The sequence below is a fragment of the Benincasa hispida genome, chromosome 10 (genome assembly GCF_009727055.1).
Source record: "Benincasa hispida cultivar B227 chromosome 10, ASM972705v1, whole genome shotgun sequence".
Lineage (NCBI taxonomy): Eukaryota > Viridiplantae > Streptophyta > Magnoliopsida > Cucurbitales > Cucurbitaceae > Benincasa > Benincasa hispida.
The window spans coordinates 24,260,147-24,287,106 of record NC_052358.1 but is presented as its reverse complement, the minus strand read 5'-3'; the positions used below and the strand labels follow the sequence as shown (position 1 = coordinate 24,287,106).

The following is a 26,960-nucleotide window of genomic DNA, read 5'->3' as shown; positions in this document are numbered from 1 at the left end:
TAAGTCATGTGTTAGAAAAAATAATGCTCTGTTTGATGCTTATTTGGTTTTTGGTTTTGAAAAGAAGTCTATTTTCTCTCAATTTCTTACAATGATTTGTATACTTCTTAGGTATAATAATTAAATTCTTAGCTAAATTCTAAAAACAAAAACACGTCTTTAAACATTATTTTTTAGTTTTTTAAAAGCTAACTTAATTTTTTAAAATATTGGTTTAAAAAAATACATGTCAAAACAAAGAATTTAAGAGTGGTATGAGTGTTTATAAACTTAATTTTCAAAAAATAAAAAAAAAAAAAAAAAAATATATGATTACCAAACATGCATAAAAGAAATACTTTTTTGTTTCTTTTGATCATTTAGCTAAAAATTTCGAATGTTTCTCTTCAAGAGAGTTTGAAAATTATGGTAAAGAAATCATAAGAAAACTACATAATTCTTAAAGAGCAATAATTTTTGTTGCGTCATGAGCTAGATTAATTTTTTTACTGTTCACTCCAATAACACAATCTAAAAAATTCAAAAATATTAAATAAGAAGAATTTTCAAAAAGACAAGTATAGTTTCTCTAAAGATCACCCAATATTTTTCATTTTAAAAATAAAATTATTAAAAAAAAAAAAAAAAAAAAGGAACATTGTGGATAGAGTTGCTAATTATTAAGGTTGTGGATTGACATGTGTTGCAGGTTAATTTCCAACTAGACCACAACTAACTGTCTTTCTCTCCCACTTCCCTCTATCTGTCTCTCTACAATTTCATACCCACCCTTCCTAAATTCTTACTCTCTTATCAATCTTATATATCAATTCCAACTGTCACCACCACGCTTAAACGCACCATTTCAATTAGCGTTGTTCATCTTCTTCAATGTACGTCTTCATTAACAGTCATCTCAGTTTCATTACTTCCCTCATAATTTTCTCCCCAACATGTTTGGCTTTGTCTTCTTCGGCTGGCGAAAAGCTTCCAAATGGTAACTACATAAACCCCTTCTTTTTCCTTTTGTAATGGGGTTTTTCCCTTTTTGATTTTGGTCTCTCTCTCTCTGCTGCAGTAAAAAGTTGATCAAACAGGTTCAATGCCGTCTCAAGCTTCTGAACAACAAAAAGAGTGTAATTACAAAGCAATTGAGAGAAGATATTGTGCAACTCTTTCAAAATGGCTACCATCAAACTGCCTTCAATAGGGTATAATTTCATCAGTTGGGTTTTCATTATTATTACAAATTAAGAACAACCCCCATTCAGTTTCTTTTAAAAAAAAAAAATCTTGTTCAGGTTGAGCAGGTTCTGAAAGATGAAACCAGAATGGCAGCTTATGAGATTTTGGACAATTTCTGTGAATTTATACTCTTAAATCTCTCCTACATACGCAAACACAAGTACTTTTAATTTGCTTCTACACTCTCATTTTTTGTTTTCAGTGAAATCGTAAGAAATTTCTGTAAAAGTTGCATTTTTGTTGGTTGTTTGTTGTAGGGACTGTCCTAATGATGTTAATGAAGCAGTTTCAAGCCTGTTGTTTGCCTCAGCTAGATGTGGGGATCTTCCTGAGCTGCACCTTATAAGGAAACTGTTTGGAGAACGTTATGGTCGTAATTTTGAAACTACTGCGGTTGAGCTCAATCCAGGCAATCTTGTAAATCTTCAGGTAAACTCCATTTGAGATTATGCTCTGTATTTATCTTAATTTTTTCAAGGCTTGTCTGATTAAAGTTGCCCAAATTTCTTTACAGATTAAAGAAAAGCTCTCAATAACTTCTGTGTCGGATGACGATAAACAGAGAATGATCAATGAAATCCTTAGAGATCGCCTCCAACCTGAGTTTTTAGCTCTTGAATACCGTTCAGATTGGCACCAAAATCAAGTTCATGATGATGAAAAGGCAGAGCAACACAAAAAGCAAGCTGTAAATGCTGATGAGACAAAAAAGGAAGACTTGCATTATTCTAATTCAGTAACAAGCACCTCTTCTGAATGTTTGCCTCAGTTCCCCGAAGAAAGGATTGTTTATCTTGATGATGTGGTTGAGCTTTGTTCCTCCACCACAACAGAAGGAGATCAAAGACTGTTCAAATTTAAAACAACCCCAACTTTGTCAAAGAGAGAGATTAGCAAAGAAAATTATCACAACCAAATTGATGTTATTCAAAGTGAATCTTGGAGTGACAATGAGAATTCAAGCTCAAAAACCTCTGTTGAAGGATCAAAAAAGAGGTTTGTGACAGAGGGAAAACCTAAAACAGAGAATGATAATGATATTGAAAAAGATAACCATGAAAAATCTCCATGGAAGCAGGGGAAAAGAGAGAATTATTGGGCTTCAGAAGAAACAACAGACAAGGAAAAGGAATGGGCAAATTTTTACAAGAAACCGAGGAGGAGGAGGAGGAGGAGAAAGAGTAGGGAGTCACCTCCAAGTTCTGACCTGAAATTTACAACATATGATGGCTACAATTCCAGCATAAACAACAAGAAAGTTGAAGCAAATTGTCAAAAGATGGATGTCAAAAAAGAGGGACTTTATTTAAGGGCAGTGACAATGCCAAGAGAACGACCAAAAGAGAGGCAGAAAGAAGTGAGTTTTGCTCGTACAATTTCATGCCCTTATAAGCAACCAAGCCATGTTCATCCAAAGTTGCCAGATTATGATGATATTGCAGCAAAGTTCATAGCTTTGAAAAGAGAACGCCTCCAAAATAACACTCTTAAACCTTAGTTTTGGACCAATTCTCTTAAAAAACATAACTTTTAGTTTAATTAAAGTAGCAAAAGGGTATTTGTTTCCCTGAAAATGATGTAAAAATATGAGGATGGTTGTAGATTGTACATTCGTGTAGTTGAAGGAATTAAATGATGAAAGCGTAGGCCAAGACGAATTGCAATGGGTGTGGCTTGTAAGGCAAGTAGTGAATGAAACATATTTATTTGGTAGAACAATGGGAGGGAATGTTTGAACTTGATTCAATACAAAATTGTGGAAGTGGGAACAATTTTGTCATACTCCATTAGGAATATGGACCAAAAAAAAAAAAGAGTGATGATGATAAAAGTGTACTGGCCATGTGTTTTTTTTTTTTTTCCAATTATTTTTATTATTTTACATCTTTATTTAGCATAAAAACTCTCTTTGTTCACTAGAAATTAATCTTCATAAATATCTTTTTAGCTACTTGTTGTGGATAACTTATGTAGAGATCAATTATCCCAAAAGCTCAACAAACATTGAAATAGCTAAACCATAAACATATTAAACAAAATAACTGCACGTGTCTTCTAATTAGTGTACATTAAACTACTATATCATCATCTTAAAAATGTTGAATTCTTCTCTCTTAGGACTTTTCTTTGGAAAAGAAAAATAACAAAAGGATGATATATTTAGGCCTCATTAACGTTAGTAAATGAAGAGGAATTAGATGATTGATCTTTGTGAATGTGAGTTAGATCCTACTTTTACAGGTTCATTATGAATTCATGGAGATTACACATGAATAATAGAGCGATGGGGAAATCATTTTTTTTTTCATCATGGTGCAAACCTGAACTACATTGAAAAAACCATTCATGTTATAATAGTTGTGTATTCAGAGTACTTTTTGAAGGTGCACAAATTTTATAAGGTTAATGTACAAGTTTAGTGAATCAAATTTTTTATTTGTGAATCTCATAATACTTTTTAAAATCTATTGTTATACAATTTTTGACCTCAAGATTGATGGTATACATTTATGTCAATTGAGCTATATTGGTATAGGCATATCTATATAATAGTTTTTTTTTCATTTATATCCGTGAGTGTCTATGCCAATTTACGTCCACTTTGATTAATCTCACAACATAATCTACTTAACTCTACAACATTTTGATATCAAGAAAACTCGTAAAAGTCTAATATAATAGTTAATTTTAAATATATATAATAAGTGAGAGTTATGGAGAAAAAGAATTAATTAGACATTTTAAAATTTTAAAGATTTATTAGATATGAAATGGAAAATTATGAATTTATTATACACTTTTATTTTTTTAAATAGAACTTTTTTTTTGAAAGGTAAAGTTGAATTTGTAATTTAACATTCATATAAAAACAATTTGAAATAGGGTTAATAACACATATAGCCCATTTTTTATTAGGCCCAATTACACATATGACATGAACCCACAATTTATTTCATAAATAGCACAAGGAGCTGAGAATTTCCCAAAGGTCTAAACCACCCCCTCACATATTTTTGACGTTTAAAAGAAAGGAAAGCTAAGCATCGCTTCCAAGAAGCTCACTGTTTTTTTTTTTTTTTTGTTTTTTCTCAAAAGCATCACAAAAGAAAACCGGAAATTTCACAAAATGACTCAAAACCTAAAAACTTTTTTACCAATGATCTCTTCCTAAAAACTTTTCTACCACTGACCATTTACTCATGTGAAATTCCAAAATTACCCCTAGTTTTTAAAAAGCATTTCTTCTTCCTTCAACGATTTCTTCGACCCTTCATTCAATGTGCATTCAATACACCACCAACATTCTACCAAAACATTTATTCCCAACTAATATTCTTCCAATAGCATTGAAGAGAATGAAACGTCACTCTCATTATTCACTTTCTATCGTCGAACTCCCCACGAAATTCTCTCATTGTTCTCTTGTAGCTTTCTTTCAAAGTTTCAGCCCAACATTTTCGTTGATCGCTTTCATCGTCAGATTCAGTCCACATTTCTTTTTCCTTCAACGGTTTCTTCTGCCATTCATTCAATGTACGATTTCTTCTCCCAGATCACTTTCATAATAATTATCGTTTAGAATTAAATTACAATACGATTGTTTATACATTATTATGCGGTAGTTTACTATGCGATCGAGTATAAATTACTACACGATCGTTCATAAATTACAATACGATTGTATAGTAAATTATAAACGATCGTGTAGTAATTTATACACGATCGTTTAGTAAATTATAAATGATCGTGTAGTAATATATACACAATCGTTAATTACAATATAAGTGTCGTTTAACATTAAATCACGATACGATCGTCAACTATGTCAATTAGGGGAGCCGAGACCAATAGATTGTAGCAACATTTGATGTGTATATCAAACATATCCGGATCGATATTCAGTCGTTGGTGCATCATACTCACTAATTCACTGATTGTTATATCATTTATGACTTTCAGACCTTTCATATGACCACCAACATAATTTCTTCCGGACTCATCCCAATCCCCACCAAATCATACAAAGATGTGAAGTAGCGTCATTGATCTACAATGGGATAAACAAATCATTGATAAATGAACGATCGTTTATACATTACTATGTTGTAGTGAAGTCAAAATCTGCAAAATAGTTTTAAAAAAAAAGTAGTAGAAAAGCTCATATTAATCAACCCAAATCACTAAAAACACACTTTAGACAATTTAAAGACATTTGATTGCTAATTTTATCTCATTTAGGACATCCCGAGATCAAAATTTCATAGAAAGTATCTTTTTACTATAAAAAAGTACTAAAATAGATGATACAAACATGCACTTTTTGGCGTCAATCAGGAAGTGATGGATCATCTTTTGCTTTGATTTTATTTAGAATTCACAACACAGAAAAAAAAGAACATATAACATTCCAATGCAATAAAATAGTCTAAACAAGAAATATTTACAAGCAAAGCACAAATCTACCTTTGAAGAACCTTTCTTCAACTTTCACAATTAGGGGTGTTCAAATAACCTGACAACTCGAATAACCCAAAATATAAGGGTTGGATTGGATTATTTTGTTTTTGAGTTGGATTGGGTTAAATTTTTTCTATTTTTGTTGGGTTGGGTTGGCTAAAAAAAATAGGTTGACCCAACCCAACCCGAATTTTATATATATAAATAAAATACACTATATATATTTCTCTTTATTTAAAATTTGATTTCTTTGTATTGATTAATTTGTGAATTTTAATTAGTTATGATATTTGTTTTAGTTGAAGTTTGTAATAAATATTTTAGATATAATTGGTATTTAGCATTTGAATTTTATGAGATTTTAGTTATTAGTCATGTTTTGTATATAAATTTACATATTTTTAATTCAAAAGAAAAAAAAAACAAATTATAACCCGACAACCCAACCCAACCTAACCCGAATTTTAAGGGTTGGATTGAGTTAGGTTAGAGACTTTATTTGGGTTGCCAACCTAACCAACTCGAATTTTTGGGTTGGTCCAAAAAAACACCTTCAACCCAACCCAACCCAACTCAACCCATGTACACCCCTATTCACAATAATTCTAGTCCTCTGCAATCGATCTTCCACGTACAGTACTATGACGTCTCAATAGAGTCTTCTCTACTATTCTCTAGCAAGGAGTTAGTTTGTGTGAACCTTCTTTTGAAAGAGATAGGAAATTGTTTTGTTACAAGAGAGTTTTACAGAGAAACATTTTCTCTGTCAAAACTTGAGAGAGATAAGAGGGGAAGAGTGAGTCAACAATAGCAAAACATAAAACTAAAAAATAAAAGAATGAAATAAAAAACAAACAGAAAAAAAAAATTAATCTCATTCACAAAAAACTGCATCAGATCCCCCAACTCAACTCAATTCAACTCTGCACAACAAACACAGACAATAATTACCAACTCAACTCAACTCTGCAAACGAACACAGACAATTTAACTCCCTAGATAATTTAACTCTCCAGATAATAATTACCCACTCAACTCAACTCAACTCTCTACTTTTATCACGCACCAAACACACCCTTAGAGAAAACTTCCCCATCTTTAATGTGAAGTAGGATTGTGATACAACCCGACTTTTCAGGTAATTTCTATTTAATTTTCTTGAATTATTTGGATTATATTTTGAATTTTAAATAATAAATGAGATTTTAGTGTTAAGATATTTTTTTTATTTAAAATTTTGAAGTGGTAGTGAGTTGAATTGTTGGAAAAGACTTGGGAAATCAGGTTAATTAATTTGATAAGGGAATATGTATGTATATATTAAATAGAATCCTATTGGAATTTGGATTTAAGGTTGATATATATATATATATATTATGAATATATATACATACAGTATAATCGAATCGATGAAGGTCCAGTGTATAAGGAGGAGAGATCCTCACTTTCATTTTTAACAGAACATAAAATTTTACAAAATACACAAAAAAAATTTCATTAACTTATTCGCGTGCATTAGTTTGAAAGAGATTAGAAGTTCCCTTGAAACAAAAAACCTTCACGTTTCTTTCTCAAAGATATACGAACAAATCACAACGGACGTTTCCTCTTATTCTCTAGGATGAGTCAAGAGGTGCATGGGGTTCTGAATTTGGGAGAAGGGTGAGATTGAGAGGAGAGAGAGGTGATCAGAGAAAATTTTCTAGTATAGTTCATTTTTCGTGTAAAACTCAGAACAAGAAAAAAAATTTATTTCTACACAATTGCCCATTGGATTGAGATTAAAAGAAAATAAGGGAAGGAAGTTATTTCCCTCAACAATAATTATAATAATTCAAAATAAATTTAATTTAATATATTTTAATATTATATTTTACTAACTCTTATTATTATGTATCAACTTATGTTATATCATATATAATATATAACCTATGATTTATATTTGTATCATATTACAATATAATTATAGCTTTTTAATTCTCTCATTAATGATATTTAATATAAATCCCTTATATTAATTTAACTATGAATCAATTCATATTAGTTATATTTATCATTCAAATATTTATTTCCTCTAAAAAAATTATATTATAATTATCAAATATATTATAGTAATTATATTATATATAATTAAATTAAATTAATTATATCACATATAATTAATTCCCTCAATTAATTTGAACAATTCAAATTAATCCACTATTTATTTTCATTTAATCCCTATTGAGCTACAGAAAAGACCTCATGGATCTGTATATTGAAGCTCCAGTGATATTTGAATAATTAATTAAACTTCTTTAATTAAATTATTCAACATCCATTAACTGTCGGACACTCTACTAGACCGACAATTGCACTCTTCGCACTAAAAATATATTTATATGTCCATTGGATATAACCAGTCAATAGTACGATAACCCTTTACAAATTGCTCGTAAGTACAACTAGACCAAAATTATTATTTTGCTCATGTAGTTATATCTCACTCTTTAAGTACAATTGATCTCTCTAATGAACAATAAGTCATAGTCTAGCTATGACCAAACCCCTCTTCGGTCAAAAGAGAGTGTGACGCTACATTGTTCAAGCCCTAGAATCAGCCCTTAGAGGAGCAATTTATCTATTTACCTCGATGTCGAGGAAGGAGTGAATTTTGTCTTGTGTAGTGTTCCCAGGTCCCTAATCAGATGAATCTCCAAAATGGTAGATTTATTGAGTCGATGATCTAGCCACTCTCATCCATACAAATCAAAGACTGCCTTTATAGGTAGGAGTTCATAGCTCATTCAGGATTTAGATCATGTCACCTATGATCATCCTAGTGAAATGTAAGTCTCAATTATAAATGACGTTATATAATGAAACTAGTCATTTTGTGGTCCGGTCTTATACAAACTCTTTTGTATAGAATACCCTCGCTCACATGTCTTCATATGAGTGATCAGAATTAGATCATTTGTAGCATTTTACAACAGTCATAACATCTATAAAGCAGACCATATTCGTAGTATCACCAGGATAAGGTATCTAGCCTTATCCATTTACTATAGACCATTTAGGTTATCTTTTATTGGTTTTTGGGTTTAATGCTACAAAATGTCAAATAAAACATCTCATATTTTATTAAATAAATAAAATATTTACACAATATAATTACAAACTACAAGTCCCTACGAGATTTGAGGCATCAACCCCAACAATATATATATGAGCATGAGTGCAAGTAGGTTAATCAAATAAAAAATAAATAAAAAATAAAAGTTATTAAACCCAACCTTTCAGTGTCGACCCTAGGGTTGGCAACGGGCCGGGACAGGGCAGGGGAGGGGGGCATTCCTCGTTTCCCCGTGGGGATTCTCCATTTTTTTTTAATTAAAATTTGATTTTATTTAAGTTTTTTAAGATTGGGCTTAGCTTCTTGGGTTTAGAGTTAGAATTGGGATATTGATATTGGGCTCCAATCCAACACTATACATTATAAACATATATATAAATTATTTTATATATCATAAATATATATTTATAAAAATATAACTATATCAAATCGGGAGTTGGGGTCGGGGCAGGAATACCGTCCCCGTCGGATGAGGTTCTGAAAATTTTCCTCGGTTTGACCCCATCCCCGATCAACGGGGACCTGACCCTATGGGAAATTTTCCTCTTGCATTCAAGCCACACCGCCAATCTCCCTTGCCAATCGCCACCGTTCAAGTCGTCAATCACTGTCGAAGCTTTGTCGACCTTCTCCTTCACCCCAGTTCATGTTCACCATGTTAGATCTGACGCCCAGCCGTCCAGCTACACGAGTTTCTTTCCGCCACTGCCTTGTGTCATTTCACACCATCTATCCATCATCGATCCGCGGGCTTAGTTTGTTCATCGACAACCACTGTGGTTTGCTGGAGTTTGTTGGTTTTTTACCGTTAGGGGTAAGGTTTTAGGTGTCTTGGGTTATTCTTATTTGAACTATTAATGCTCGACAAGTATCGGGCCTAAATTCTTGTCGTTCTTGATTATTGGAGATTGATTTGGAGTTTCTGGAAGAGATTAAGAGGTTTCCAGTGGGTATTGAAGTTCACTTGGGAGAGGATTGGAAAGTTTTAAGCCTTGATGATCCTTTAAGGATTGATTTTGATCTAGGTAAGAATAATTGAAATTATCTAGAGTTAGTTTGAAAATATTTAAATAATTTAGTGAATGTAATTAGGCTTCCAAAATAACTTTATGGATGAATTTAAGATTTGTGGTTAAGTTAGAATTTCTTAGCTTATGTCCTAAGACCAAACTTGAAGCTTCGAAAGAGTTAGAAGGAGGATTGCCTTACTTGACTAAATTTTAATATTTGACTTGCAATTTGAGATAAGTAATCTTACTATTGAAATTATCTTGGAGCCAGGAGACATGAACAAGCATGACAGTATCTTATTTTCTTTGAATAATATTGATAAGCATAATAATTATGTGAGTAAAGCAAATTTTATGACTTTATGCCATTTGCATGTGATTGATATGTTTATGTACGGACCTGAGAGATGAAAAAAAATGTATGTTGACAATATAATTGTTGTTATGATAAATGTCATGATAAGAAAGTGTCAATTGCCCTCTAGCACCATTATATTACAGCTCCGTGAACCGATGGGTTCACAACTCTATTACAGCTTCGTGAATCGATGAGTTCACAACTATGTAATAGCTCCGTGGACCGGATTCACAACCATATACAGTTCTATGGACCCAGGGTCCACCATTATGTTACAGCTCCATGTTAGAACGGGTTTATTCACTAGATAACTACATGAGAGTGGTTAAAGATTATGTATGGGTTCTACATGCATGTTTGCATTTATTGGACATAAATGCATAACCTGACCTTGGTAGTGGAGTTACTGAGTTTTATACTCACCCTTTCTTATGTTACGTTTTTCAGGTAAGGGCAAAGATAAGCTGGTAAATGACAGGAGAAATTCGTGATTTGTACCATTGGGATATGTTTTCAACACTTTCGCCCAGTTTATACTTCCAAGCTAACTAAATGTTTCATTTTTTTTTTTCTTGATGTTAAATTGAAAAATCTATTTGTCTGAATGTTATTTTTCTTAACTGTTTTTAGGAGGGCCCAGACAAAAGTTATGTTTATTTATTTATTTATTAATTTTGTAAATTTTTTTGAAGTTATCCTTATTGTTTTAATAAATTTTACTTCATTGGTCAAAATGTTTGGGTTTTAAAATTTTATGTTCATGAGGTAATGACCTTAGTAGAGTCCTTGAAAAGTCGGGTCGTTATAGATTGATTTTGAAACAAAATTACCCACTTCACCCATTAATTAAATTAATTAAGTTAAATTAAATTAAATTAATTATCAATTACAATAATTAATAGTTAACTTAAATTAATCAATTAATTGACAAAATTAAATATCCAATATTTAATTAAATATTTGAATCTTATTCAAATATATATCTCTTTCATATCCTATAATTTTTAATATGAATTTCACTTATATTAACTTTTATTCTATAGTTTTAATATGAATCTAATTCTTATTAATTATTATTTGAATCTTATTCAAATACAATAAATCTCATTTTATTGTATAATTTAATTTTGAATCTCATTCAAAAAATAACTTTATATTATAATATATCTATATACATTATATTAATTGTATTATATACAATTAATATTATTTTCTTAATTAATTTGAATAGTACAAATTCTTTAAAAACTTTTGGCCATTGTTTACTCATCGTGAGCTAGCAGAGAGACCTAATGGATTTAGAGATTATAAGCTCTAGTAATCTGAGGTTAATTAATTAAATTAACAACACTCATTAACTATGAGTTCACTATACTAAAGACCCATAGCGTCACTTTTAGCAATGTAAACATGTTACATCCGTAGATATAACCATTACAAGTAAGTTGATTCTTCATATGTTGTTCATAATTATAGTTGGGTCAAATTATTGTTTTACCCTTGTAATTACCTCATACTCCTTAAGTACCATTTTTCCTCTAATAAACAATATATTTATGTTTCTACCATAAAGGAAGTCCTCTCCAGCTAATGAGAGAGTGGGTGTCATTTGTTCAAGATCCAGAATCAACATTCAAGAGAATTACTCATCTACTCACCCTGAAGGCGGGAAGGGGTAAATTCCATTTTGTGTAGTTATGTTCCCAACTTCTCACTCGATCTTGTCCCCAAAATGGTAAGCTTATTGAGTCGGCGACTTAAGCCATTCTCACTCATGCAAATTAAAGGACAAACCCTCACAGGTAGGTGTTCGTAACTCACTCAGTATTGAGATTGAGTTACATATGATTATCTTATGAAATATCAATCTCTTCAGTCAACGGTGTTACAAAGAGAGATCAATGATTTTGCAGTCCAATCTTATACAAACTCATTGTATAAGATACCCTCACTCGAATATCTCCACATGAATGATTTAGATCACATCATTCGTAACTCTTACAAAGTGGATCGTATCCATAGTGTTATCAGGATAAGATACCTAACCTTATCCATATACTATAAACTCTTTAGGTTATTACTTAAACATTATCTACTTGTATGTCAACTACCTACTCTTCAAGTCTCATGAAATAACTTTGGATTTTTACTATAATGGACAACTCATTATTGTATATTTAAAATAATAAACTATCATGTTAAATAATTGATTAACTACGAGGCTTTAGAACATAAATCTCAATAGGCCAAACTATATTTCTGGTCTAACTTTTTGATAGGAAAACAAATAAATACCAGAGTAGATGTCAACCACATTAACTTGTTGGATGATGAAGAACAATTTGATAATTACCTATGGGGTAAGTTAGCCTATATCACGACCATAGACTCCATAAAAAAAGCAATCAAATATAAAAGATGCTTTTGCCGTTGGGATTGCGAGATTCCCATATGCCTTGCTAGTTTGGGCATATGAGTTTATTCCTTTGTTGACTGGCCCCATAATTTTTTGTGCCCAAAGGATTGATAATGGACAGCCAGAGATGTGGAATGACCTAGCAACAAAGGACAATATATGCTCCCTTATATTTTATTATAGAGTTTTATATGGACAACATATCTACAGTAATAGTAATAATGACATGTCTATGTTTGTCTATAATTGCAGTTTGAATATAAAGGCATGGGGTCAGATGAAGATGGTACAAATACTAGAACTTTCCATGAAGGTGAATCTTCATGAAAAAATAGTGCAGGGGTAGAAATTCCAGAATACTTCCACCATTTTCAAGACTTAATACTCATTAGTTACGAAACTCTGAACAGAAAATTAATAAGCTGTCTACTGATGTCCAAGACCTGAAAAATTTATTGGAAGAGAAAAATAATAAGGTAGATGAAGAACAAGGGGGTGATGGAAACGCGGGTATGAATGAAGACCCTGAAGGTGGAAATGGAAACAAAGGTATGAATGAAGAAAGAAATAGTGAAGGAGAATAACATCATGAAGCAACAGGACACGAAGGTCATGTCCAATCGACACCCATGGAGGAAAGAACACTGAAAAGGTTACTCAAATTAGCATTTCTACATATTCAATCTTAATTATATATCATTAGCTTCTACATACTTGTAAATAATTTAATGAGAACACAAAATGTACAAAATGCATGCTCGGATGAGGAGTTTTATTACACTGCAATACTAAAAGAAGTTGATCAAATGGAGAAGGAAGCCATACTGTTGAAGTTATACATTCTAATTTCTATAACATGTATATTGATTATGTGAATGTATTGATTCTATAAACATATTGGTTGCAGAAAATGAAATTCCCATTCACCACAAAATTTGAATCGGCGGAACCAAAAAGGAGAAGAAAGAGCTCAACTCTCTAGAATATGGTGGACCATCCTTCAAGCTTCTGTCACAATAATGAATATTACAAACTTTCCAAACTTGAACTTTTGATATGTTGGAAGTCATTTGGTGACACTTTTTTTAGTTTAATCCAAGTTGTGGAACATTAATATGAAGCATAATTATGTCATAGTCTTATTTTGTTATTATAAAATTGTAACGTAATGTCAGTATGAATTATATACATTTATGGTTTTTGGTAGTTACATGACTCATGCATATATCAAATATACAAGGCCATAAACGCCAGTTCATGTTGTACTATAAAATTTTTCTATTTTCTTAATACAATTTATTATTATAATGTCATGGTATATATCAAATAAACGAACGTCAATTCATGTTGTACTATGAATGTATGGTTTCCGATAGTTACATGAATAATCGTGCATATCTCAAATATACAAGGACATAAACACCAATTCATGTTGTACTATAACTTGTTTCTAATTTATGATACAATATATTATTACATTACTTTGGTATATATATCAATATAAGAACGAATTTATTAAACTGTTTGATGTGTAATAGACCCTTCATTATATACTGAGATATATCCACGATAAATAGTGGACCATGTAAGGGTAGGCATGGTATTAATGGTACTTGATTTGCTCGTGGTATACTAAGTATGTAGTCTTAAAAATGTTTATGCATAAATTGATATGTATTCTTAATGTATATGTATAAAGTGATTTTGTATACACAGGATATGTATTACTATGCTTCATTTAGGGTTGGTATACACGCTGGAATGTACATGAGTTTTAACAACGAATTCTAAAAAAAAAAAGAGAGAGAGAGAAAAGTGTAAACTTTAACAAAGTCAGCATTAAATAAATCAGAAAATCAACAGATACTAACAACAAAAAAGTCTAAAACATGGAATAAAATTCAAAGTACAAAAGCTAAACAATATATCAAAGCTTGAAGTGAAGGTATAAATCCCCAATTACTCAAAGTGCAACCAATTATTTTCTTCAATTATTGTGTAATTGAATGGCGGCAGGTTTATTTACTCCTCTTGAAATCTGTTTGTGAACAAATTCTAGTCTTCCTTGATCGACCAACTGGATACTTCACATTTAGTGGGAGGACATTAGTGGACACCACATCATCAAAAATGTGTCATTGTCGATAATCACCTAGTAGATGGATCAAGTCTTGATATATTGAATCTTGTCGTTGTCAATAATCATATAGCAGATGGATCAAGTCTTGTTATATTGAACTACGAGTCGAGTTCAAATAGTATGATGAAACATATTGCTTTATAGACACACGCTTTATGGTCAAACCAACAATGTATGAGAACAAGGTATTTGTAGAACCTCCCACATCCTACAACTGCACATCTTGGTAGGTAAGTGTATAACGTGTTGATTGATTCCATCAACAACCTAGTAGTACATGTTATTAATCAGATTTACGTGCATTTATATATGAGATATATGAAGGTATATTATATCATATATATGAATACATATTATATGAAATGTACAAATGTATATTTAACAGAATATGTGCATGTATAATATGTATACAATATCAGACCTTTATCAATCGGTCCATTTCTATTTGCTCCCTTAAATGTTGCTTAGTGGATTTGGTAAATTTGTAACCTGATAATTTGCTTCATTCATTCTATCGTAAAACCATTCTTGTAGCATCATCCTCAATGCCTCAAGTATAGATGTAATTGGTAATTCCCTAGCTTTCAACATGGCAACATTCAAGCTCTCTGATATATTCGTTGTCATCACCATTTATCATCTACGAGGTGAGTAAGCACGAGACCATCTAGATAAACCAATAAATTCTAACTCACCATGTATACCTCATGCACTAGATTCCAGCTAACGCATTTGATACTCAAAACCAATAATATTGTAAACTCTGGCAAATGCATGGAATACAGTGTCAACCATTTTTTTTTTCTTGTAGTTCAACCTTAGATTCCTCAACAAATTAATCGTGCACATGCAATGATGCAGTGAAACGCATTTGGTAGTACTAAATCAACTGCTTTACAAATACTCCTATGTCTATATCAGATACTATAATAATGTCGTTCCTTTCACCAATTATTTTCTTCAACTGAATGTAAAACCAAATCCACGGAGAGTCGTTCTCAAAATCTTCAACACCAAACGCCGATGGAAATATTTGATCATTCGTATCTGGCGTGCAAACAGTTAGTAAAGTCCCAACAAACTTGTTCTTCATACTTGTGTCATCAATAGAAAAATAGGTCAACAGTATTGCCAACCATTTATTTACGTGGATATCGCCATAAAGAAATATAAAAATCTTCCTTGACCATCAATCTTATATTCTATCTCGAACCTACACAAATCATTAAAAAAAACAAACGTATCATATACAATGTACATTGTAGTATATACAATATATACAAGTATTAAGTACGCAACTTCGCTTCCTCAAATTCAGCATATATGCAAATGATGATATCATTGTATATGATTCTTTAGGTGATCCCCTTACTTCATCTAAGGTAGCTTCACATGCATGTCAAGGTTTTTGATAATTGATGTTCAGTCTGTGCTTAGACAGAATATGATTTAACTATATCTTTAGTAGTGCCCAATTCAATACCGAAATACTAATCTTCTTCTTAATAAATTATTTAACGACAGAAAATATTGCTTGCTTATGATCTATTTGTTGTGGTTAATGTCCTAAATCACGTGGGTCTGTAGCTTGTAATTGTATTGTATAAACAACTTATTTATTTAATAAAAACTGAGTTATTTTATTCGACATTTAGTAGCATTAACCCACAAAATCAATAAATTAACATCCAAGGTTATCGTTTGTAGCTTAAACATATATGTATAGATATACAGATGGATCATGTTTAAGTGATAAACTAAATGGTCTGTAGTAGATGGATATGGCTGGGTAGCTTATCCTTGTGACACTACGAATATGACTAGCTTTGTAGATGTTACAATTGTTGTAAAGTTCTACAAATGATCTGATCCTGATCATTCATATAGAGACATGTGAGTAAGGGTATTCTATACAAAAGAGTTTGTATAAGACCGGACCATGAAATGAATAGTCGTATTATATGAAGCCATTAATAATAAAGACTTACATTTCACCAGGATGACCATAAGTGACATGACCTGAATCCTGAATGAGTTGTGAACTCCTACCTATGAAGGTGGTCTTTGATTTGTATAGGTGAGAATGACCAGATCGTCGACTCAATATGCCTACTATTTTGGGGATTCATTTGATTTGGGAGTTGGCATTTTGAGGAATTATCTAATTGGGGAGCTGGGAACACAGCTACACAAGACGAAATTTACTCCTTCCCTAATGTCAAGGTAAGTAGATAAATTGCTTTCTTACGGGCTGATTTCGGGGCTTGAACAATGTGACGCCACACCTTCTCTTGGCCTGATAGGGGTTTGGTCATAGCTGGCCTATGACTTATTGTTCATTAGAGGGATCAGTGGTAGTTAAGGAGTTAAATATAACCATAGGGGCAAAACGATAATTTTGGCCCAGTTGTACTTACGAGCAATTTGTGAAGAGTTATTGCATTGTTGACTGGTTATATATAATGGATATAAAAATATATCAGTGCGAAGAGTGCAGCTGTCAGTCTTTAGTAGAGTGACTGACAGTTAATGGATGTTGAGAAATTTAATTAAAAGAGTTTAATTAATTATTCAAGTACCATTAGAGCTTCAATCTACAGGTTCATAATATCCCCTCTATAGCTGAACTGGGATTATTGAGAATTAATTTTGGATTAATTTGAATTGTTCAATTTAATTGAGAGAATTAATTACATATGATATAATTAATTTAAATTAATTATATGTGATATAATTAATATAATGTATTTGATATATTATAATATAAAGTTTGTTTGGAGAGAAATTAAATATTGGAATATGATTCAAATACTAATTATACGAATTAGATTCATATAATTAAATTTAGTATAAATATGATTTATATTAAAGAACATGATTGATTGAGAGAATTCAAATTATAGGTAATTATATTGTATTTGATACAGTATAAAAACTATAAGTTATGTATTATATTTGACATAACATATAGTTTAATATATAATATATGATAAGGTAGTTATCATATATATATATATATATCAAATAATTTATTAAATTTTAATTTTAATTAAGGAGGGAGTTGTAACTCCCTCCCCCTTAATCCTCTCCATCACTGAGAATTGTGAAAAAAAATCTGGGAGTTGGTTTTTTAAGTATTCATCATCTTCTTCACAATCTGTATAATTTTTTTATCTCCCAACGTAATTCTCCAATTTTTTCTCTCTCAAAATTTTCTCCATCTCCTAAAAACCAACAGAGTCCACACCTCCTATTTGATTTTCTACCTAAAGGAGAATATAGAGGATTACCTTTTGTTGGTGGCCATCTTGAATTGTTGTTTTTGGTTCGAAGAGAATTGAAGAGTTCTGATCAATTGGAAGGGATTTCGTGAAGATTTTGGTTTTAAGGGTATTTAATTTCTAACCCTTCTTCCTCCTCTAAAAAGTATGTTGTAAAATTCTATTTATAATACATAACTTATGTTCTCTGTATTTTAATTATGTGATTTTGAAAATTGAAAATGATCCCCACTTCTGCAGTTGACCTCACGGATCCTTCACCATTAAAGTAACATCTTAAACCTAGTAATAATCCAAATAGATCTACCATCATCTCTAACAACATGACCAACGTATAGACGATGGACCATATTCAACTATACACTGCAATATCAGTATTTCCTCATTAGATCTAATTGTTCTATATTGAAAATTATCTTTACTGGCAATGGCTCGTAATGATTTTTGCAACATGTCTTTTGTAGAAAACATGTCATGCACCTGAACTTCAAAATTACAAAAGATCTTAGAAAGATCAATATCTTGAGGAAAAAAAACATCCCCCCCACTATCACGATTGTCTGTATTAATACTAGTTGGAGCTCTACTATCCATAATAATAAACATGCAGCCAACAGATTGAACAGTCAGAGAAATGTGTTGTTTGACTCTTGAAGATATGATGTGGTAAACCCATCTAACATCATTGTCATTCTTAACATCTAAATCATTCTTCAAACATTCTTTAGATCTAATACAAGCAAAAATCTCACTTTCAAACAATTATAATTATTGCCAATCTTTCAAACTAATGTTTGTTCTAATTCTTCAAAGGACATTTCCTCATGCAAAGCAACATCTACTACTCTATAGTTCACATAATTATCCATATCGTTGAAATAATCATCATAAAAAATACAGACCTTCGAAAACCTAAAGTGAAATAATGTAAACTTGTAAAAATATATTGTATACAAAAAAGTATGTACTATAGTTGATAGACATACATAATATAACAATATATGCCTAAATATAAAATAAACACTGTAATATATAACATCTAATGTAACAGAGTATGTATCGTCATATATATAAGAAATAACATAAAATATATGACATACCTCCATGTTGGGATCAAACTGCTTAATTGTTTTATTCAGATGTAACTAATTGAAGTGTTAGTTATAGTAACATATAGTGAATATACTATAATATATAACAAACCTATACAATTTATACTATAATAAATAACAAATCTATACAATCACGTACATGACCAATCTGCATGACTATATACGATATAAACTAATGGATGTTTACCACATAGATTGTTAGGGTTGATTCCTTAAATCTCGTGGTACGTAATTTGTAAATTATTTGTATACAAATTATTTATTTAATAAAATAAAATAATATTTTATTCGAAATTTAGTTTTCATTAACCCAATCCAATAAACTAAGATTCAAGGTTATTTTATGTAATTTAAACATATATGTGGTTGACATACAAGTGGATCATGTTTAAGTAATAACCTAAATGGTCTGTAGTATATGGATAAGGTTGGGTGCCTTATCTCAATGACACAATGGATATGACCCACTTTGAAATTGTTACAATAGTTGTAAAGTATTACAAACGATAAGAGCCTAATCAATTTGTGTGGAGACATATGAGTGGGGTATCATATACAAAGAGTTTGTATAAGACCAAACTGTGAAATGAATGATCTCTATTTATAACACCGTTACTTGAAGAGACTTACATTTCATTAGGATAATCATGGATAACTTAACTTTAATCCTGAGTGAGTTGTGAACTTCTGCCTATGAGGGCAATCCGTTGATCTGTATAGGTGAGAGTGGCCAGTTTCGCCAACTCAATAAGCCTACCAGTTTGAGGATTTATTTGATTGGGGAGCTGGGAATACAACAACACAATATGAAATTCACTCATTCCTGTCTTGAGGGTAAGTAGATGAATTGCTCTCTTAAGGGCTGATTTCGAGTCTAGAATAATGAGGTGTATCACCCTCTCAATAGCCACAGACGAGTCTAGTTTATAGTTGGACTATAACTAATTATTCATCAAAGGGATCAGTGGTACTTAAGGAGTTAGATGTAACTATAAAGGTAAAATGGTAATTTGATTCAAATGTAATTGTGAGAAATTCGTGAAGTGTCAACTCACTATTGATTAGTTATATCCGTGGATGCAGAAATATATCTATAGTGCGAAGAGTGTAGTTATCAGTTGGGTTTTGTGTCCTAAAACTTGTGGTTAGTAAACATTAAACTTGTTCTGAAAATTCAATAAAGTTGTTATTGAATATATGAATTACTTATTTCGTCTTAGAAATAAATCTAATAAACTAAAAGATCCATGACTATTACATGAGTACTTGAACTTTATGTTGTAAAGTGCTACAAACGAAGTGATCCTAATTCGTACATGTCATGACATGAGGAATGGGGTCATCATGTACAATGAGTTTGCCCAAGATCAGACCACGAAATAAGTCGCTCTTACTTTATAATGTTATTTACTATTTAAGACTGACTATTTCAAATCGATGACTCAGGTAACTTGACCTTAATCCTGAGTTAACTATGAACTCCTGTTTATTTGGGATTATCCTTAGATTTGCATAGGTGAGGGTTGGCTCAAAAACACCAACTCAATAAACCTCCATTTCAGGGGGTAAGACCAGGTAGATAGCTGGAGACATAGGGTGCAAGATGGAAATCACTCCTACCTACTTTTAAGAATAGTAGAGAGGTTCTTCCCTTAAGTGCTGACTCCAGTCTAAACAAGCGGCCCCACCCTCTCATTGGCTCGAGAGGACTCGGTTTGTTGATGGATAATAATCTAATTTTTCATTAGAAGGAATTAGTGGGACTTAAGGAACAAAGGTAATCTCGGGGGTAAAACAGTCATTTAACCCAGCCATTATTACAAACAACTTGTGAAGGGTTAATTTACAAATCATGGTTATATCGAGTGGAACACAATATATCTATGTGAGGGGAGTGTAACTCTTGGATTTAGTGGAGAGACCCAATAGTTAACAAATGAGGGTCAATCAGTATAAAGAGTTTAGCCAATTAATCTCGGATCGTTAGAGCCCATGATTTGTTAGGTCCACGAGGTCCTCTTACTAGCTCACAAATGGATTAGCCTTAGAGTAGCATGATAAGTTAATTTGAAATGTTCGAACTAGAATTAAGGGAATTAGTAATATATGTGATATAATTACGCGTTCAATTTTGGAATTAAACGAAATAGAGAATCAATTAATATTTTAATATGATTAAATATTAAATTCATGAATAGGAATTTATATGAGTGGAATTGTGAATAAATTAATTAATATTTGATATTAAATTAATTAAAATTAATTAAATTATTAAATTATTTATTTATTATTAATTTTATTAGATAACTTAATTAATGAATTAATTTTATAAATGAATAATAAAATATTCATTTTTGAAAAGAAAATTAATTTTGGAAATTAATTATGAATATCAAAATTGAAAAAGAAATGGAAAATGGAAAAACCCAAAAGTGAGATTTTTTTCCACTTTCCATCCAAGTTGCTTACTCACATTCCATCATATTTTTTAGTCATTAAACCAAATATGAATTGCAATTCATGCAACAATGATTCTTGCATGATTTTCATGCATTATATATTGAAGAATCTCAGTGGAATTAGGCATGCAAAAGAGTTGATTTTGGCTAAAAAAAACTCTCTTGAAGAAGAGTTCTTTAGGCTGTTGTAAACCAGTATTTTCTTCCTCCAAATTCCCTTAATTCAAGCTTCTTTTGAGTCCCACAACTTAATCCAAGGAACCAAGAAGATAGTAGGGAAGAGCTTGAGGTGGTTCACAAGCAAAATTGAAGAGGAATTGCAGCTGAATCCAAGATTCAAGAGTTTCTTCAAACATATGTCATGAAACCCTCTTCATAGTTTATGAGCATGCTTGATTCAAAGCCAAAATGAATGAATTAGAATGCTTAATGATCCATTTTTTTTCTACTACATGTTTTCTAACTCTAACAATTGGTATCAGAGAATCATCTAAGCATTCAATTTGGATTAATTTTGGCTTTGTGAGAATTTTTTCATGAGATATATGAAAATGGTGCACTAATATGGTTTTTTGAGATTTGACATTATTTTTTTCTTTAATTCCTTTGTTAAATTTGTAATTGGCTCTTGATTGATGAGCTTTGTGTGCTCAAGAGTCCATACTTTATTTGGAGTTATTAGAGTTGAAATTAAGACGTAATTGAAGAAAATAGTGAAGAAGATCGAGCTGCTGCAGAATTCTGATACTGAACTACTGTCCAGAAAGTGTTGCAACACTACCCTTGAGTTGCAACGAAGCTCATGTTGTTGCCTAAATGATGAAGAACACCTGCAGCGTCACAACGTTGGGGTGAGAGCGTTGCAATACTACTTACCCCAGCCTAGCATGCACGCTTCAACCCAAACCGACGGTCCAGCTGAATCGATTCGATCGGTTCAAGTCAAGAACATCTGGTTTGACCTGAATCAGTCCGGTTCAACCACTTTTGAAGGTTTGGAGGTCCAATTCGAGTAGTTCAGGTCCAGTTTATGGCGATTTGAGTGGTCCGAAGCGTTTTAAGCCAGTTCTTGCTGAATTCTGTAATAGTTAGGCTTTGTTTACTTGAAAATGCCAAAACTAAAATCATATCAGTATGTGTTTAATTATTTATACATGTGATGTATGTTATAATTAAATAAATCTTGTATGTGCATAAAAGTATACCATGTAAATTTACAATTCCACCATAGGAAGCATGTTCCATGCATTGAAAGTATGTTATAAAGTGTTATAATATATAGTATACATGTTTATGGTTTCTTTTATTTAATATAAGTGTTATATTAAATATTGAATGCCTTTGATGTATGTTGTGGATGTTTAGCATGTCTAAAATTTTTTAAGTTGTTATAAAATTGGGTTAGACATTTAAAATCCATAACAAAGAATAGTTGCATGTTCACGTAGGTTAACCACTTGTTTTATAGTTAAAATAGGTCGTTAAACTTGTAAAACTAGGGTTACAAACTCAACCGGTATATAATCCTGTATAAGGTTGGGGTTATTTAAGTTGATGGTCTACGGAACACCTCCTACCAGGGGATTATGACCGAATTATTGTGCGTTGTTAACCGGTTTTATGAGCAATACGTGAGCGGTGCGAGGTTTTAAAACTGGTTTATCACCTAGACATCGTAGGTTAAATCCAAATATAAACGTTATACTTGAATAAACACCTAGACTTAGCTTGTTTAATTAGTCAGAACAAGCCTAAGAAAATGTATACCCAGTTTAACGTTTGGACACTTCAGTGGGAGTTTAATAACATATATGATATGCAATTACAACACTTCAGTGAGAATAAAGTAACGTATATGATATGTTAGAACACTTCAATGGGAGATTAATAAACATATATGATATGATTATTTTTAGCTCTTGCATCCCTAAGAGTTCATGATCGAAGTTCATGTTTCACTTCGTATCACCCTGGGAGTGACCTCCATTCGGAAAGTGTTTACATGAATCAAGACTATGGTGAACAGGGGAAGTTGTTCACCATAAAATCAAATGTGATGTTTTGATTTTAATTCTCACGTCTCAAGATGTTCACACCATGAGGATCATGCTGCACTTCGTGTCACCCTGGGGGTGACCTCCATTTGGAAAGTATTTTCATGAATCAATATCAAGGTGAATGAGGGGAAGATGTTCAATGGAAAATAAAATATACGATATATTGATTTCAATTCTCACATCGCTAGAAAATTTACATCGTGAGATCCGTGCAACACTTCTTGTCACCCTAGGAGTGACCTCCATTCGAAAAGTGTTTGTCATGAGGTGAAGATCAAAGTGAACGGGGGAAGTGATTCATAGTAAGTGGGTAAAGGATATGTGTCAATGTATCCTACAGTCTCTTTTGTTTGTTTAGACCGTGAGATTCCTATGTTGCGCCTGCTTTTCGTCTTTAAGTCGGCCTCGCTAGTCATTTGAATGGACGGTTATCCCTTCAGAGGGTTTTAACATAGGATTCGGAACAACTCAAACTCCAGAAATGGATAGGATTTCTAAAGTTGTTTTCCACTTTGACATTCCAATTCGGGAGCATCGTTGAGGCCGACTTCTGAGGTCTTAAAACAGACGGTTACACTTATAGAATTACTAAAGTGTTAGTAATTTCTGACCAAAAATGGTAGCTAAATGACTAGTGTTAGTAATTTCTGACAAAAATGATAGCTAAATGACTATCGGAATATGAGTTATTATAGGGATAGTATTTAGTCAAGAATGTCTTGCTATAGTATTGTTGCACAAATAATCTTGGGTACGTTATTACTTTGCTAAAACTTGATTGGGTTTAAAACGCAATTCGCTGATAAAATTTGTTTATATTTTTCAGAATGATGAGTTCATTAGTACAATTGTTTCCATCTGATAAACTTATTAAGGAAAATTATGCCACTTGGAAAACAAACCTGAATACTATATTGGTGATAGATGATCTACAGTTCGTTTTAATAGAGGTTTTCCTCCTATTCCTGACTCAAATGCAAACCGAAATGTTTTGTATGCATACAACACATGGATCAAGGCTAATGACAAAGTCTGTGCCTATATTCTTGCCAACATATCTGATGTCTTGGCGAAGAAACACGAGAGTATGGGTACTGCCAAAGAGATTATGGAATCTCTTTATGGGATGTTTTGATAATCGTCTTTCTCCCTGAGGCATGATGCTATCAAATACGTTTACAACTACCATATGAAAGAAGGGGCATCTCTTAGTGAACATGTCCAGGACATGATGGTACATTTCAACATGGCAGAAGTAAATGGTGTTATCTTGACGAGAAGAGTCAAGTTGGTTTTATTCTTGAATCTCTTCCGAAGAGTTTTCTACAGTTCTGTATGAACGCACTTATGAATAAAATAGAATATAACTTGACTACTCTTCTCAATGAGCTACAGGTTTACCAGACCATAATGAGAGTAAAAGGTCTAGAACTAGAAGTAAATGTTACTATTGCTGAGATGAGAGGAACGTCCTCCAAAAATTCGGATATTGCTTCTTTTTCACAAAGTAACCGTTACACTAAAATTGTGTTATTTTCCTCTTCTTAATTCTCGATCTTTACTACGTTTAATGTGTTTATTTGATGATTTTGTAGGTATCGAGAATCTTGAAGGTGGAATCGGTCGTTACGAGCTATTTGGGGTTAATTTGGAGAAATTAGGAACAAATTTGAGCAACCAGGCTTCAAAGGGACGTGAATGGATGAAAATACCCCTACCAGAGCATCACAATGCTTCAAATTGGCCTAGGTCTAATGCTCGTGCAACGCTTGGAGACCATAGCTTGGAATGCGGAGGAGCATTGCAATGTTGGCCACAGCGTCGCAACACTCCAAATTTTCACCAACGTCAGTGTCATAACGCCACACAACGCTTCAATCCAACGCTCTCGGACAGAACGCTCAGCATTGCAATGCTTCTCTAGAGCGTTGCGATGCTACGACATTTGATGGAAGTGGAGCATAGTGCACGCGCAAGTGAGCGTTGCAACGCTGTTGTTAGCATTGCGACACTGTCTCATTTTCTATAAATACATCCCCTCGGCCCTAGGTCAAAGTGTACTGAATTTTGGAGGCCAAATTGATGGAGGCTGAGAAGAAACTTCATCCTTTTTCCTTTTCCTTCAATTTTCATTATCTTTAGTAGTTAATCGAGTAATGCCAGATTGTAGCTTCTCATCCCCCATGGGAAGGTAAGATGTTTGTTTCTTAGTTTAGGGATTCGGAGGAACTCGATGTAATTTATGAGATTTTAATTTAATGATTTATTCAAACTTTTTTTATGGGTTTCGATCTGAATCTATATGTATGAATTGCATGATTTTAATTGTTGATTGACACCCAATAATTTTTTTCATGTAATTTTAACTCTTTTGAGATTACCTTGTAATATCTGACAAATATTTATAGGATAATCCCAATAAAAGCAATAGGTTAGTTAGACAAAAAGGATTGCTCTTAGCAACCTAGAGACAAAACCGTATTGATTGTTTAATTGGACGATGGAAATAACATTCATCTTAGCGTAATCCTTAGATCTTAATGCAAATCATCAACTTGTATGAAGCGGATTCATTTTTTGTGCATTTTGACTAATTAGATAATTAGAATCATTGGATGGGATCCTGATTAATTGGGCTAATCATAAGCAAGGAATTTATGTCATAAATTGGGTTGATGATCTAAATTACATTGGGTGAATCTATTCCTCCAAGCTAAGATATGTCGATTAATTGCGCTTCTATCTTTATTTTTCTCGCATTTTTATTTTCATGCAATTTCCATTATCTAACCATACCAATCCCCTGTCATTTATCACTTTAACTGAAAACAAACTGGATGAGCTAATCTTCTGTGCTTCCCTAAGGTTCAACCCCAGACTTGCCGCTTGTACTACCAGTTAGTATAAGTAGTTTCTTCGGTGATTTGTAAATATTATTTGTATAGCAATGGTTTGAGAGCGACACCAAAATTCCCGCTATCAAATTGGCGCCATTTTCGAGGAAGCCAATTAGTTTTTCTTAGTTAGTTTTTAGTTAAAGTTTATTTTACTTTAATTTGTTTCCTTTTTGTGTCAGTTGAACATCGCAGGATTTATGAATCAGTCTTTGACGTCCAAAGGTCAAGTTGCAAATTTTGATGACGAGGTAAGTGGCCTTCGCCACGAGCTTGCCAAGTTGACTTCCTTGGTTGGCTACTTAGTGAGAAGCAGATCGCAACAAGTAGAGGTGTGCGGGAGTTGCCTACTTGAGGGGCATTGATGAGTTACTTTATGCGATGAAATAATGATAGGGATTGCATTGATGGAAAATGTGTTGAGCATGCAAGTTTT

General features: G+C 32.3%; 1 protein-coding gene across 1 annotated transcript; it reads left to right on the top strand.

Moving 5' to 3' along the window:
• The first annotated feature begins 652 nt into the window (after positions 1-652).
• LOC120088637 lies at positions 653-3,116 on the top strand. Its single transcript, XM_039046054.1, has 5 exons — positions 653-976; positions 1,058-1,190; positions 1,281-1,384; positions 1,482-1,653; positions 1,739-3,116. Exons 1-5 carry the CDS (start codon positions 933-935, stop codon positions 2,720-2,722), a joined length of 1,437 nt encoding a protein of 478 aa, XP_038901982.1. The 5' UTR covers positions 653-932; the 3' UTR covers positions 2,723-3,116.
• The last annotated feature ends 23,844 nt before the right edge of the window (positions 3,117-26,960 follow it).